The sequence below is a fragment of the Schistocerca americana genome, chromosome 6 (assembly GCF_021461395.2).
Source record: "Schistocerca americana isolate TAMUIC-IGC-003095 chromosome 6, iqSchAmer2.1, whole genome shotgun sequence".
In the NCBI taxonomy this organism is placed as follows: Eukaryota; Metazoa; Arthropoda; class Insecta; order Orthoptera; family Acrididae; genus Schistocerca; species Schistocerca americana.
Window position 1 is genome coordinate 487,071,976 of NC_060124.1, and position 16,811 is coordinate 487,088,786.

A 16,811-nucleotide genomic window follows, 5' to 3' on the forward strand; every position below is an offset into this window, starting at 1 on the left:
ATGCCAGAGCTGTTAACTCCTCATGTATGCCAAGGAATAAGTGTTAAGTCTTCCTGGTTTACCAGGGTTCCAGGCAATGACCATCATGCCAGACGACCTTTGCTGTGGCCAGATGATGCCAGTGAGGAGAGCCCTTGATTGGAGTAAGTGGCATCAGGATGGACATTCCACAGAGGAAAAGAATCAGATTAACTCAAAACGATAGCCATAACAACTCTGCTGTCTCAGTAGAGGAAAAATCCTGTAATCTGGAAACTTATAACTGTATTGTGTTCCCATCTTGAGCAACACCAAGGGATGAACAACCTAGCAGGATGAAGAGTTCATTTCATCCACCAAATCAGAAATGTCTGAAAGGCGATAGGATAGATACAGGCACTTTTTCCATGGTCCACCTTTGAGACTTTTTTGTGCCTGTGCTTTGTTCACCTGTGTTCCTGCTGCATCATTTAACTTAGCTGTGAAAATTCTGGAGGGCTTTGCACAAGAACTGACCTCGCAAACCACCTCCAATGTTTGTTAATTGTCCAGGCCAACAGTGCCCATGTTAATCATTCTGCTCCATACTCAGAAAAGAAAAAAATCCAAGAATACAAAATTATAGAAGCCAGTGGTTGACCTCTGTGGTGGTGGGGCTGTGTTGTCAGAAGTCAGGAAGCAGGTAGTTCACCACCACGGGCGGAGTAATGGTGAAGCACTGAGTAGAGGTCTAGTTGTTGTCTGATGTTCTGTCATGAAAATAGCAATGTCAGAATATTCACTTATTGCTCAGCAACCTACAACATGATTGGAGAAGCAAACGCTCCCAAAGTGTAAGCTGTGCATGGTTGGCAAGGTTCTGCAGTCAGAGAGCAGCTTTTCTCTGGCCACCGGCTTCACTGGTCAGATGAACTGGTGATAACAGTGACTCTAAAGATGTTGCCTGCAGCAGTGGACAGGTAGTAGTCCGTGATGGCAGGCTAAAGGCAGCCATGTGACTCAAGGCAGGGTGTGCTGGATACACACAGTTGTGCTGTAGACTTAGCATGGAGAAGGCTTCTCTGCCCATGCAAGAGAAGACAGACAGAATGGAATTTGACAGCACACAGGTGATGATGGCTGAACGGCTGCATGGCACCAGGTTCAAACTGTAGACCACAAGGGTAGGAGGCTGCCAGTGACTGAAGTAGGCACCCGGGTGGCACACCAGCTAGAGGACACTGATTGGCAACATCAGATAGTTGACTCCATGCAGACTCATGCGTTCGCATAGAAACTGGTGGCTGTTGGACTGCTTACTTCTGTGTGGATATAAGTCCATGTTTCACTTCAATACAAAGCTAAATTCTGGACAGACACCTTCAGAAAAGACTTCCAGACATTTAAATTTATATTCTGTGTTAACAAATTTCTCTTCTTCAGAAATTCTTTGCTTGCCATTGCTATTCTATTTACTTTACTACCCAAATAGCACAGATCATTTACTGCTTTTAGTGTCCCACTTCCTATAATTCCTTCAGCCTCACCAGATATAATTTGACTACCTTCCTTTACCCTTGTTTTGCTTTTGTTAATGTTCATCTTACACTGAAGCATCAAAGAAACTGGCATAGGCATGCGTATTCAAATACAGAGATGTAAGCAGGCAGAATATGATGCTGCGGTTGGCGACACCTATATAAAACAAGTATCTGGCGCAGTTGTTAGATTGGCTGCTGCTGCTGTTGCTGCTGCTAAAGCAGCAGGTTATCAAGATTTAATGAGTTTGAACATGATGTTTTAGACAGTGCATGAGTGATGGGACACATTATCTCAGAGGTGCTGATGAAGTGGGGATTTTTCCCGTACGGCCATTTCACAAGTGTTCCGTGAATATCAGGAATCTGGTAAAACATAAAATATCAGACGTCACCGTGGCTTGTAAAAGATCCTGCAATAACTGAACCAACGGTGACTGAAGAGAATTGTTCAACATAACAGAAGTTCAACCCTTCTGCAAATTGTTGCAGATTTCAGTGCTGACATTGTGTGTGAACCATTTAATGAAACATCATCGATATGGGCTTTCGGAGCCGAAGGCCCATTGTGCACACTTGATGACAGCACGACACAAAGCCGTACACCTCGCCTGAGCCTGTCGACATAAACATAACTGGAAACGGGTTGCCTGGTCAGACAGACGAGTCTCACTTCAAATTGTATTGAGCGGATGGATGTGTACGGTACACACACACACTTGTGAATCCATGGACCCTGCATATCAGCAGGGGACTTTTCAAGCTAATGGAGGCTCTGTAATGGTATGGGGCATGTGTAGTTGAAGTGATACTGGTCCCCTGGTATGTCTAGATACGACTCTTGACAGGTGGCACTTACTTAAGCATCCTGTCTGATCATCTGCATCCATTCATGTCCATTGTGCATTCCAACAGACTTGGGAAATTCCAACAGGAGATTGCGACACCCCAAACGTCCAGAATTACTACAGAGTGGCTCCAGGAACACTCTTCTGAATTAAAACACTTTCGCTGTCCACCAAGCTCCCCAGACATGATCATTATTGATAATCTAGGATACCTCTCAACATGCTGTTCAGAAGAGATCTCCACCCTCTTTTACTCGTATGGATTTATGGACAGCCCAGCAGGATTGATGGTGTCAATTCCCTGCAGCACAGCTTCACCATTAGTCGAGTCCATGCCATGTCATGTTGTGGCACTCGTGCCTGCTCGTGTTGGCCCTACATGATATTAGGCACGTGTATCAGTTTCTTTGGCTCTTTAGTGTATTTCCTCCTTTCAAGACCCTGTCCTTTCTGTTCAACTGCTCTTACAAGTCCTTTGCTGTCTCTGACAGAACTGCAATGTCATTGTTAAACTGCAAAGTTTTTATTTGTTCTCCTGCCCCGAATTTCTCTTTTGTTTCCTTTACTGCTTGCTCATTGTACAGATTGAATAACATCTGGGATAGGCTCCAACTCTGTCTCACTCCCTTCTCAACCACTGCTCTCCTTTCATGCCCCTCAACTCATATAACTGCCATCTGATTTCTGAACAAGTTGTGAGGTAGCCTTTTGCTCCCAGTATTTTACCCCCACCCCAGTTGTCAGAATTTCAGATGTTATTCCAACCAACATTGTCAAAAGCTTTCTGTAAGTCTACGAATGCTATAAATGTAGGTTTTCCTTTTCTTAAACTGTCTTCTGAGATAAGTGATAGTGCAGTATTATCTTGCGCATTCATACATTTCTCCAGAATGCAAACTGATGTTGTCAAAATTTGACTTCTGCTAAATTTCCATTCTTCTGTAAATAATTCGTGTCAGTGTTTTGCAACCATGACTTATTAAACTGATTCACATTTACTTTCTTTGGAATTGAAATTGCTACCCTCTTCTTGAAGGTTGAGGGTATTTGCTCGTCACACACATCTTACATACTAGCTGGAATAGTTTTGTCATGGCTGACTCTCCCAAGGATATCAGTAGTCTGCAGGAATGTCATCTATTCCAGGGATGTGCTCTTTCAGATGCCCTCGTAGTATCATCTCTCTCATCTCATCTTCATCTTTCTCTTCCCTTTCCATGAGGGGCATTTGGAAATGATTTAGAATTGGCTTGTTTTACAAATACTTCTCAAAATACTGGCTTGTCCTCTTGTAGCACAATGAACCGATTCTAGTACACCATGCATGTTGTGAACATTGTGTATAGTGAAACGACAGTGCTTTTTTGTTGTTGTTAAGCATCAAAAGCTATGGGTAAGATGGAAGGTGGCTATCAAGGACAAAGATGGATAACATGGTTTTTGTGGAAGGAAGGAGTCAAAACAAAAGATGTACATAAACATTCAGTTGTGGTGTGTGGACAAGAATTTCCTGCACAGAACACTATTCACAACTATATCTGCATACATACTCCGCAAGCCACCAGGGGAATGTGGCAGAGGGTACCCTGTACCACTACTAGTCATTTCCCTCTCCTGTACCGCTTACAAATAGAGTGGGGGAAAAACATCTGGATTGCCGGGTTCTCTAGTGGAAAGGAATCTACATGCTTGAATGCGAGTACTGATTGGCCCTAGACATTTTGGTCTTCAGGGAACATTGAAGTTATCAGAGTTAATTATGGCTGATACATGCTTAACCTTTGATGAACTGGAATGGAAAACAGGTGCTGGTGCTGCAGCCCTGCACCCCATTATTCATGACTATTTGGATATGAAAAAAATGGGCGCACATTGGGAACTTCCCACAGGCCCGGAAGGAGAACAGAGTTGGAGTATGTCAGTGACTGTCAGAAATGAAGAATGCAGGTGTAGATTTTTTTGGAACAACTGAGGCCTGGTGACATTACCAGACACCTGATAAGTCATCCACCCAGTGGAAACATCCTGATAGTCCCTGGCCCAAGATATTTTGTGCTGCTCAATTTGCTGTAAGCAGATGATCTCAGTCTTTGGGACATATGTTGCATACTAACAATGGGCTGACTTGTACAAGGAACAACTGTCAACAGCAGGGTGTACTGTGACACCCTTACGTGGCTTAAAGTGGTTTAAAGGAGTTCTCCTTCAGAATGACTGCAAGGTTGAGTTCATTGTGGTTCGTTGTTGTGCCAGAACTTCTGTATTCAGCGGATCTTTCTCCATCAGATTGTGCATTATCTGATGATATGAAGAATCCGCTGCTAGGTAAGAAGGTAAGCAACAACAAATAATTGCAGGCAACTGTCCACAATTGGGTGCATAGGACCCCCAAATGATTCTGTTACGCAATAATGAAGTTACCAGGAAGGTGGCAGATGTATGTTGAAGTCACTGGAGACTCTATTGAGAGATTCCATGTACGTTGACTCATGTGTATCAAAAAATAAAGTACAAAAAACTACAATTTTAAATCATTTCCTAATGCCCATCATATAATATTGCCTTTAAGTTGATTCCTTTGTGTAGTCTCTATGTATTTCATTCATTTTCTGCCTTTCGGCTTTCTCTTCTTTGCTTGGTACTGGTTTTCCATTTGAGATATATATAGATGCTTGTTTTCCAGCTACTCCTACTTTGCCATTTTGCACTTCCTGTCAATCTGATTTTTTTTTCCCCTATCACCTGCTTCATTTGCTGCATTTTTACATTTTCTACTTTCATCAGTTAAATTCAATATCTACTGTAATATCCTGGAATTTCTATTGGGCCTTGTTTTTTTACCTACTTGACCCTCTGCTGTCTTCTTTATTTCATATCTCAAAGCTACCCAGTCATCTTCTACAGTATCCCTTTCTCTATTTCTGTCAGTTGTTGTCTCATGCTCCCTTTGCAACTCTCAATGACCTCTGACTCAACTTACCTATGTTACACCTCTGTAATTTCTTACCCGTACGCAATTTTTGGTTTTAATGTACAGTTTATAACCAATAAAGTATGGTCAGAGTCCACATCTGCTCCTGAAATGTCTTTGTTTACAATCTGGTTTCAAAATCTTTGTATTACCATTATATAATCAATCTGAAACTGTCCAGTGTCTCCCATGTATACAACCTTCTTTCATGGTTGGTAAACCAATTTATTAAATTGTGCTTTGTGCAAAATTCTACAAGTGGCTTCCTCTTTTCATTCCTTTCCTCAGTCCATACTTTCCTGCTCTTCCTCTTCCTACTCCCAAATTCAAATCACCCATCACAGTTAAGTTATCCTCTCCTCTAACTACCTGAATAATTTATTTTATCTAATCATATATTTTTTTCAGTCTCTCTGTCTACAGATGTAGTTGCCATATGAACTTTTACTATTGAGGTGGGTATTGGCTTCATGTCTGCCTTGGTTATTATAATGTGTTCAATGTGCTATTCATAGTAGCTTACAACCTATTCCTATTTTCCTATTCATTATTAGATTTGGATGAGGTGGTGCAGGAAGCGACTTCTGCGATTATGGGTGCCACAGATGCAACAATACCTTTTGCAACAGGCCTCCCCTGCAGACACCTGCAAGCTGATAGTTCAGTGAAATGGTTAAGGCCATTATAGAATGGGGAAGAGTGTGACAGTATCATAAATACCATCCCATTATGACTTAGTTAGTTACATTCAAATGACTCAGAATGAAGTTGTGATTTTTAATTTAAAAATGGAGAAAAAGTTGGGTACAGTGTGTCTCCTGAGTATGCATACTCCATCTCGAGCATCTATGTCTACATGGCTACTCTGCAAATCACACTTAAGTGCCTGGCAGAGGGTTCATCGAACCACCTTCACAATAATTGTCTATTATTTCACTCTTGAACAATTCATGAAAAAAATGAACATCTATATTTGTCTGATTTCCCTTATTTTATTGTGATGATCATTTCTTTCTATTTAGGTTGGCATTAACAAAATATTTTTGCTTTTGGAACAGAAAGTGGATAATTGAAATTTCATAAGATCCAGCTGCAATGAGAAATGCCGTTGTTTTAATGGTGTCCACTCCAAATCCTGTGTCATGTCTGTGATGCTCTCTCCCCAATTTATTGATAATACAAAACGTGCTGACTGTTGAACTTTCTCGGTGTACTCTGTTAATTCTATCTGGCAAGGATCCCACACTGTGCAGCAATACCCCAAAAGAGGACAGTCAAGCATAGTATAAGCACTTTCTTTAATAGATCTATTGCATCTTCTAAGTGTTCTGCCAATAAAATGTGGTCTTTGGTTCGCCTTCTCCACATCATTTTCTATGTCTTCTTTGCAATTTCAATTGTTCATAATTGTAATACCTAGGCATGTAATTGAATTTACAACTTTTAGATTTGATTGATTTATAGTGTAACCAAAATTTAATGGATTCCTTTAACACTCACATGGATGACATCACACTTTCCATTATTTAGGGTCAGTTGCCAGTTTTTGCACCATACAGATATCTTTTCTAAATTGTTTTGCTATTTGTTTTGATCTTCTGATGACTTGAATAGATGATAAACAACAGCATCATCTGCAAACAATCTAAGGCAGCTGTTCGGATTTTCCCCTAACCCATTTATATAGACAAGGAGCAACAGAAGGCTTTTAACACTACCTTGGCGAATGCCGGAAATCACTTCTGTTTTAGTCGATGGCTTTCCTTCAATTACTACAAAGTAAGGAATAAATTTCGATGTATTTGTGGACTACCCACAGATCTGTCTAGCATTTCTCTCCACAGATCTATAGTATTTCTCATAAAGGGAACATTATCACAGACTTGTGGCCATCATGGAATTTCGTGCTGCATACTTTGCAGAAAATTTGCATCCCATAGTTACTGCCCTATCTTTGCAAATTATGGACACTGCATAGAATGTTACACTTTTCCTTTTACTCCCATCTCTTATAAACATATAATGCTTCTTTTAATGAATAGGAACTCAACAGTGCTTTAGCTTCACACAAAAAAATATGTCCCTCAGTTTTGACAGATTTTTCAACCAGGTGCTTTAACACCTGAACAACAGAAGTTGAGTATCCTGGAGACTTTTTAATTGGATATTACAAGAGGGAGTTTCTCCGTCCAAGTGAAGGGAGATCATTATGGTACCTACCCTGAAACTGAGAAAAGACACCCTCAACATAGATAACTACAGATAGATTGTCTAACATCTACTTTATCTAAATTATTAGAAATTTTGGTGACTATTGGGGCATAGTATCGAAACTGGTACTTTCTTAGACATCCAAGAATATCTATCTACCACTGACCACCTTCTGAGACTAGTCTGCAGTCAGACGTCTTTGCACACTGCCAACACATTGCATTGTATTCCTCGATATACAAAAAGTGTAAGATACTACATAGAGCTATCACATTTTGTCCACATTGTGTAAAATGGTATATTAGGATTGGCTAACAGTTTTTATAAAGAACTTTTTCTCATTCAGACTGTTTCCTGTACCAATTTGCATGACCCTTAGCACCCGATATGTCCAGGAGAACAGTCCCACTGGGATTGGTGCTACCCTCTTTGCTACTGCAATCAATGTTACTGTAGCTATTGTGTATTCCACAGTCTCAACAGTATCATATGTAGAAGACTTCTGTATATATGTACCTCTTCATCACTTCATTCTACAGAACCACCACCACAAATGCTGTACAAAGGGCACAAGATTGGGCCCAGAAGCACAGCCATTCTCTCTCACCAACAAAATCTCTTGTCATGCATTTTTTGCTCTCTGTTTTGACACCAACATCTCCTAGAGAACGAATTCAGTAGTTTTAGTAAGATTTTTAGAGACTTAAATCTGTACATCATCAACTGAAACTGTACTTGAGAGACCAGCTACCAGTAATATTTGACCAATTTTGCTTTTTAGGATTTATATTTGTAGTAAAGTAATGTGGACATCTTGGAGAACAGATTTAGTGGTTTTATAAAACGCTAATTTTTTGTCGCATGTCCAGCTGATAACCTCCTTGTGGATACGGGCATCTCACGTTTGAGAGTGCGACACCAGTTCATCCTTATCAGCTATGCAGTCACTATCAAGCAGCAACCAAAACACCCTTGTTACCCAATTCTGTTCCACAATGAAAGGATCTTTCTGCTCCAGAAAGGTAGACCAGCTGAGGTATGGCTTTGGAAGCCCATGTAGAGAACTCCTACTCTCCCACTTGCTTGTATGCAAAGAACCTCCTCTCGGACTCCCCCATGTTATATTCCCAGGTCAGGAATAAGGAAGGACATGCATTGTGGCACAAAGGGAGCTACAGACCCCACCACTTACAGGTGGATGTATAACTCTGTACATCATGATTGATTGTCTACGTCATGAAACTGTATATGCAGATGGTTCTAAGGTCCATGGCAGTGTCAGTTTTGCATATGTATTTGCAGGAGGGTTAATGTTCTCTGCTAAAGATGTGCAATACTTTTACGGCAGAACTGACAGCTATATTTTGAGCTTTCCAATAATTGAAAACTCTGTTGAAACTGAACCTCCTTGAATGTAATGCTCCTTGAGTGGATTGTAAGAAGTAGAGCAACGCTACTCATGAGACATGCTTGTCTCCAATGTTCATGATCTGTTATGCCACCTCAAAAACTTTGGATGCTATGGAGTTAATTAGGCTATAGACTTGCTGACAGTTTGGCCAGGGATGCATTCACAATGAAAACATTATGATTTTGCACCAGGTACTGTTTTTAACTTACATTTGAGATCATATCCTGAGCCCAAACTCTTTGCCTTTACAAATGTCTGCTTGTGTCTGTGTATGTGCGGATGGATATGTGTGTGTGCGTGTATACCTGTCCTTTTTTCCCCCTAAGGTAAGTCTTTCTGCTCCCGGGATTGGAATGACTCCTTACCCTCTCCCTTAAAACCCACATCCTTTCGTCTTTCCCTCTCCTTCCCTCTTTCCTGACGAAGCAACCATTGGTTGCGAAAGCTAGAATTTTGTGTGTATGTATGTGTTTCTATCGACCTGCCAGCGCTTTCGTATGGTAAGTCACATCATCTTTTTTTATATATATATATATATATATAGGGAAACATTCCACGTGGGAAAAATATATCTAAAAACAAAGATGATGTGACTTACCAAACGAAAGCGCTGGCAGGTTTATAGACACACAAACATACACACAAAATTCAAGCTTTCGCAACAAACTGTTGCCTCATCAGGAAAGAGGGAAGGAGAGGGAAAGACGAAAGGATGTGGATTTTAAGGGAGAGGGTAAGGAGTCATTCCAATCCCAGGAGCGGAAAGACTTACCTTAGAGGGGAAAAAAGGATGGGTACACACTCGCACTTGCGCTTGCGCGCACGCGCGCTCGCGCGCACACACACACACACACACACACACACACACACACACACACACACACACACATCCACCTGTATATGTGTGGATGGATATGTGTGTGTGTGCGCGCGCGAGTGTATACCCGTCCTTTTTTCCCCTCTAAGGGGAAAATTTTATATATATATATACAAAGATGAGGTGACTTACCGAACAAAAGCGCTGGCAGGTCGATAGATACACAAACATACACACAAAATTCAAGCTTTCGCAACAAACTGTTGCCTCATCAGGAAAGAGGGAAGGAGAGGGAAAGACGAAAGGAAGTGGGTTTTAAGGGAGAGGGTAAGGAGTCATTCCAATCCCGGGAGCGGAAAGACTTACCTTAGGGGGAAAAAAGGACAGGTATACACTAGCACACACGCACATATCCATCCACACATACAGACACAAGCAGACATATTTAAAGACCAAGGCATGTTTGCGGAGGGAATGTAAATAAAACTTAATGGGGTCATTGTGGGGGTGTTGTGAGGGTGACATGGTATTAGAAGGTGGAAAGTGTAACATGAGGTGAAATGAAAATGAAAATAAAAATATATGGGGAGAGATAAAGGTGAACCAGAAAGAAACTGGAGATCTGGAATGAAAAAAGGCGAAAAGGTGTTGGTTACAGATGGGCTATGTTGGACTTGGGTTGGTAGACAACGATGTGCATAAAGGTTAGGTGGTTGTGTTCCCGCCAAAACACGTTAAAGGACGGAGAAATTCGGGAAAATTTCGAAAAAACTGCGTGTAGTATATTAAAAGGAGTGGTATTGTGGTGGCAGATTATGAAAATGAGGCTAACAATTGTCTGACGAAGAAATAATGGCGTTAAAACCTGTGGGAAGCGGCTAAAAATGATCAGTGATGTGGGAAAAACCGAAATGGAAATAAAGCGAAAGTTATTAGAACTGGCCGAAATGGTTGTTTAAAAGGTGAAAGGAGCTGTTTGTGAACTAGAAACGGTGGATATTATAGCGGCGGTAATGCTGAAAGCGGCAAAAAAAATATTTTTTTGGTTATGGTTTGGAAGTGGGTTACGTATTATTGAGTATATATATAGGCGGGATAAAATAGTATAGCAGATTACGGTAAAAAGGAGAAGGTGAATACAAAGTGAAACTACTGACAAAAACAGAAAGAGGAAAATAAGACGACAGAAAAGATTTCGAAATGCAACAGTGACAATAACAAACTCCTTACCCTCTCCCTCAAAACCCACTTCCTTTCGTCTTTCCCTCTTCTTCCCTCTTTCCTGATGAGGCAACAGTTTGTTGCGAAAGCTTGAATTTTGTGTGTATGTTTGTGTTTGTTTGTGTATCTATTGACCTGCCAGCGCTTTTGTTCGGTAAGTCACCTCATCTCTGTTTTTCTATATAATTTTTCCCACGTGGAATGTTTCCTTCCATTTTATATATATATATATATATATATATATATAAACAAAGATGATGTAACTTACCAAACGAAAGCATTGGTATGTTGATAGACACACACACACACACACACACACACACACACACACACACACACACACCTGTCCCATACACCCTCCCACCACCACCTATTCCAGTCCTGTAACCCGGAAGGTGTACACGATCAAAGGCAGAGCCACTTGTGAAAGCACCCACATGATTTACCAACTGACCTGCCTACACTGTGAAGCTTTCTATGTGGGAATGACCAGCAACAAACTGTCCATTCGCATGAACACACACACACACACACACACACACACACACACACACACACACACACACACCCATCCACACATATACTTTGCCTTTACATATGTCTGCTTGTGTCTGTATATGTGCAGGTGGATGTGTGTGTGTGTGTGTGTGTGTGTGTGTGTGTGTGTGTGTGTGTGTGTGTGTTTGTGTGTTTTTTATTGTGTCTATCTACCAGCGCTTTCCTGTTTGGCAAGTCACAGCATCTTTGTTTTTTATATATATATTTTTCCCCACGTGGAATTTTTCTCTCTATTATATGTAACAAACGGACATTTTCCATCGACACCAAGTGTCATGTAAAAGATATGATGAGGAAGATTTGTGTGGGCTGACTCCAGCCATGTGCTGCAGTAAGGAAATTGCAAATATTGACTGAAACAACAGAGAAAATGCGCATGACAACCCATAGGAAAGGCACAAGGTATATGTATGATATTGATTTCAATAGGGAGTGAGCATGGAGAGGAACCACTTCTCACTGCAGATAATACACTGCACTGAGAGGCATCCAGCTTCACAGTGGTACACAACTGCACTTTTACTTTTAGATTTAAGAACCTTCATCACTATTATTGGGTGTATTGCCTCTCCTTTTAATCTAACTTGTGAAAGCGAAACATGATAAATATTAATCATGAGAAGTTCAATAAGATTAGCAATCCTACAACTTCTGTGTATTGTATTTCACTGACTGCAGCTGGATAAAGTAACTGATAATCTTATAATCAAGACCTTTTAAATAATCAGCATCATATTTGAGAAACTTTCTCCATTTCATGTCCAGAAAGCATGAGCAGCACTGGGAAGAGACTTCAAACCAATAAAAAGGCTGTATAATGGAACCCTGTAATTAATACAGCTCTCTATCAGCAAGCAAAACACTTTCCATTGTATTGTGTCAGCAGATGTTGCAAATTGTGAAAAGAATTGTTGGAAGAGGGGGGGGGGGGGGGTTGTGGTGGTCTGAAGTATAATGAAAAGTGTGAATGGCAAAAGATGCAGGGAGAGAGGAAAAGAAGCTGCATGTATAGTAACTTTTGATCCACTTATATTACTGAAATATGCCAAGGTAGGCTTCCTTAATCTTAATGTGATCATATCTACCGACCCCATGTCCTGCTACAAATATAAGTATTATAACTGCAGTATGCCTGCATGTAAAGGCCAGGCAACAATGTTTCTCATGAACCCGGGATTCCATGCACTTTTAAAATGGTGCTTTGTGGACTACTTGGAGCCACAATTGTTCTGTTCCATTCACAAAGCTGAATAAAATATTACAAAGCATCAAAACTGCCTAAATTTGTGATAGCTTTCACACCATTAATGAAATAGCCTGTTACGATAATGTTTTCTCTTGAATCCTGACAAAAAGGCAGAGGGAATACCTTTGTTTGCAAGGTTGCCCTGGTTCACAGCAATAAGTAAACCACTAAAAAAAAAAAGTAAGAGAGTTGCCCAAAGAAAGCCACTGACATCATCAGCCATACTAAAATGTTTAATTTAAAACACCTGAATAAGAAAAGTTTAGCCGTAAAACCATATGGCCATCGCACTTCTGTGTCAGTGTGACACACACATGCAGGTGAAGTTGCATCTGAGGAAACTGAAAACGAAAATGGTAAGTATCATACGGTTTTGTACACTCCCAGGAAGGAGAACCTTTTAGTTTAACAGAATCAATAAAAAATTGAAAATTTTTTCCATACATTAAACCAGTTTCTGTTACCACATCCTGAAGCATTTGTCGCATGAGCAATCTAGTCTTATTCGATATAGCACTGTAATTCTTAAAGGTATTTGACAGTGCTTTAAAAGATGCTAAAAACTTCTGAAATATATAAAGTTCCAAAACTTTTGGATTTTAAACATTAATACTGGTGTTCGCTCTGCTTAATAATAAAATTAGCAGTTCAGTGAACTAAACACATGTTAAAATGAGTATTGGTCTTGTTCAATGATACCACCCTGTTTAATCAATAGGAACTGGGGTACCAACAGTCTTTTTCTTCTGAAAATGGAACTTCCACATTAAAGCTGCATGGGCATTCCTGACTTCAGTATTTTAATGCTGATCAGATATATTTTAATGGTTGCTTCATTTAATTTTATTGTTGTAAAGCTTAACTTTCCATTGACACTGTATGTGTTACTATTGAGATAATCTGTGTGTGTAATCCTGAAGTGTTAATGAAATTGGAAATGTGTTTTTTTTTCTGTGCTCCATGTATGGATTAATTCCATATTGGCAGCAAAGGAAGTATAATAGTTACATTTTCTTTCTTTGGCTTTTTCAGTGTTGGCAGAGGATGCTATAAAGGCAGCTCTATCAGATTACAAGATTAAACAGGAATCACTTTCAAAAGACAAAGGAGAAGAATAAGGACTCATGATATAAGAAATTATTCAGAAAATGATTTTAAGATTAATTCAAGGTTTGTATTTGATGAAGCATCGAATAAAAAATAAAAGACAAAAATTTATGAAAATACAATCCGTTTATGAAGAAGCCATGAAATTAGTAAGCAGCTTTATTTGGCATATAACAGCTGCAGTGGATTCACATATGTGATATTTAATTTTAAAATTTCATGTAAATATATTGTGACTAGATTAATATTAATTAATATAAAGCTTAATGCACTTGATATAGGTGCCTGTTTCATGAATGCGATGACGCATTCTCCTTTAAGAGGAAGTAGGAGCTTTTCTCTGTAAAGTTGAAATTTTAAGTTATTGCAAATATTGCCTCTGTCATTTGTTTCTTTCACTGAAATTTTCTTAGGAAACACAATTATAAAGAAATATATTTGTATGACAGTATGTAGAATAAATGCTTTACACATAATTAAGGAGTTTCATTTTTATGTCTTTTCTGATTACCTGTGAGACATGTAAATACTTCATTATATAATTCTTTCTACAGCAGTAGCCTTTATTCTCAACAAATTGGGGTTTAGTAAATGGAAGGGGTAGTATTAATGAAAGCAAGTAAATTAAACATAATTAAACATACTTTCCTTATTCATGAAAGTGGAAAAATTTGTGTTAAGGTTGTGGTATCAACATTCAATACCACACTTGGTATGGGTTGCAGTTATCAACCGCGGTCCATACCAGTATTGCTGGACCCGCGATTCGTGACTAGTGCTGCTAGTGCCGCTCCGGGGCTTGTAACAATTCTCTAGCGAGCGCTCACCCACTCTTGTTCAGGACATGAAGTAGGGAAGTAGTATAGCCTTCAGCTGATGGGAACCAACCTGTGTCAAGGTGCTTAATTAAGTATGGCCTATGTGATGCCTCTGTAGCTCTCTGTTTGTAATTATATTCATCCTGACTATGAAGACTCCTGTACCAGCAGTTAAGTACAATACATTGTTTTACTAATGACTTCTAATTATTTTAGTCATTGCAGACCCAGACCATGCAGTCAGCTCCTTATCGACTTCACTGACAAACCTGCTGTATATGCAAGAAGATATTTGTATGTTTCTATTTAGCATTGGCCACCAGTCATTCACATTGGCGACGATTCGTTCGTTGTTGTCATATCAAGGGTTAAGTTGGTTCTGCAGATGTTAGAGGACATCAAATCAAGTGTAGTAAGAAAACGTTCAGCTGTGTACACAGAATGTTTCATAGGTCTCATAATGAGGCAGCACATTCAGTGATATGGAAAGTGTCAACCACCAACTGAGTTGTCCTAAAAACTCAACAAAAGGTAATTTTGAACACCTGAGGAAATCTTGAAATGGTATCGGCTTAGTGGATGACATATTGTCATTTTGACAATGAACATCTCATTCATCAAATTGCAGGAGGTCACAACACAAGAGTCCTATGACCACAACATTAGAAAACTTGTTTAAATTAATGTAAAATAAGGATGTAGAAGTTAGTGGACATTTAATGATAATTCAGTGCCCATGTGATCATTACTATCAGAAATTTTGTCTTATTTCAGTAACAGTAAATTAAAGAATGGTTGTTTACACCAGATAGTGCTCTACAGTCAGTAACCAAGTGTTGTTCAGTTGGCAGCCAGATATATACAGTGTTACCTTTCTATAGAAGAAAATGGATGCACACACAAAATAACCACCATAGGACATTGGTATTTGTTAAACAGGTGTCCTTGGGATGTCATTCCCTCACGAACAGAGCAATGAGAGATGGGCTCAAACTAGAGTTCTGCTCTGCCAGAGTTATAGTATGAGAAAATTGTCTCAATATACTCTTTGGGCTGGCTTTCCTACCGTGCTGTTTAAGATGGGCACTCGCTGACATGGTCATTATATAGTAAGTAATGTACAGTGTAATGAGCTAAGCTGTTTACCTCAGTCATTTCTTGAACTGTTTAGGATATCATAACACTATCATCAGCCAAATTAGTTGTGAAGAAGTCTTCACTAAAAGATGTGTACTAGTTTTCAAGTTGCATGAAGTACAGAAATACTGGTATCAGCTTCACTTTTTCAAATGGAACAATAGTAATTTCTGCTGCAAGGAACATAGTTGTAAAAGAGGCTAATTCAAGGGGGTTTCACTCTTCAAAATGCAATTATTAGTTTGGAGAAGTTCCATTATTTACAACTTACAATTTATCTGTTTTGAACATGAACCAAATTGCTGTCTTGTGCAGAAGTTTGTTTTTAAAGGGAACTGTTGCATCAGCCTGATGGAGAACTCCCATTTGACACAGCTAAGAGATTCTACTTGCAGAAGTGGAATACTAAAGAAAAGTTTAATTTGAAACTGATGCTAATCACACTTAGCTACACATGACTGGACTAACACACCAACTGAAAGGCAAAGGATGTGGCACAGAGCACTAATTCAATGCCTGGCTACAGTAACAGTTCTACTCTTCTCTCTGCTAGATCCTTGTGGAGCAAATGTGGACATAACAAACTGAATGGATTTGTAAAACAGGGAATCGTTAGGTAAATATTATTTAATAATAGCCTTGCACCACGAGTTTCATGGTAAGATACTCTCTTATATTGCAAAATTACATTAGCTACAACAACAAAAGAGAAATTGCCCAAGACTGTCACCGTAAGCACTTGCTTAAAAATCCCTTTGTATTATAAAGTGTTCAAAATGCCCATTGTCTACTGAAATACACATTTGCAATACCTGGTGCTAGGACTTAGAGATAGAATGAAGAAATTCTGTCTATATCATTACATATGCTGTAACAGAGATATTTTAAATCTTCTTGGTCCATTTGAACTTTCGCGTAGGCTTCATCTTTGAATGTACACAGAGAAAAATATGTAATGGTATCGAATCAA

General features: G+C 39.4%; 1 protein-coding gene across 1 annotated transcript in view; it reads left to right on the forward strand.

Annotated features, from left to right (window-relative positions):
• Nucleotides 1–14,362, forward strand: part of LOC124619492 (iron-sulfur cluster assembly scaffold protein IscU) — a 52,823-nt gene extending 38,461 nt beyond the window's left edge. The window contains exon 4 of the mRNA XM_047145905.1: nucleotides 13,812–14,362. Within this exon, the coding sequence (XP_047001861.1) occupies nucleotides 13,812–13,897 (86 nt within the window). The 3' untranslated portion in view covers nucleotides 13,898–14,362. The remainder of the gene's footprint in view (nucleotides 1–13,811) is intronic.
• The last annotated feature ends 2,449 nt before the right edge of the window (nucleotides 14,363–16,811 follow it).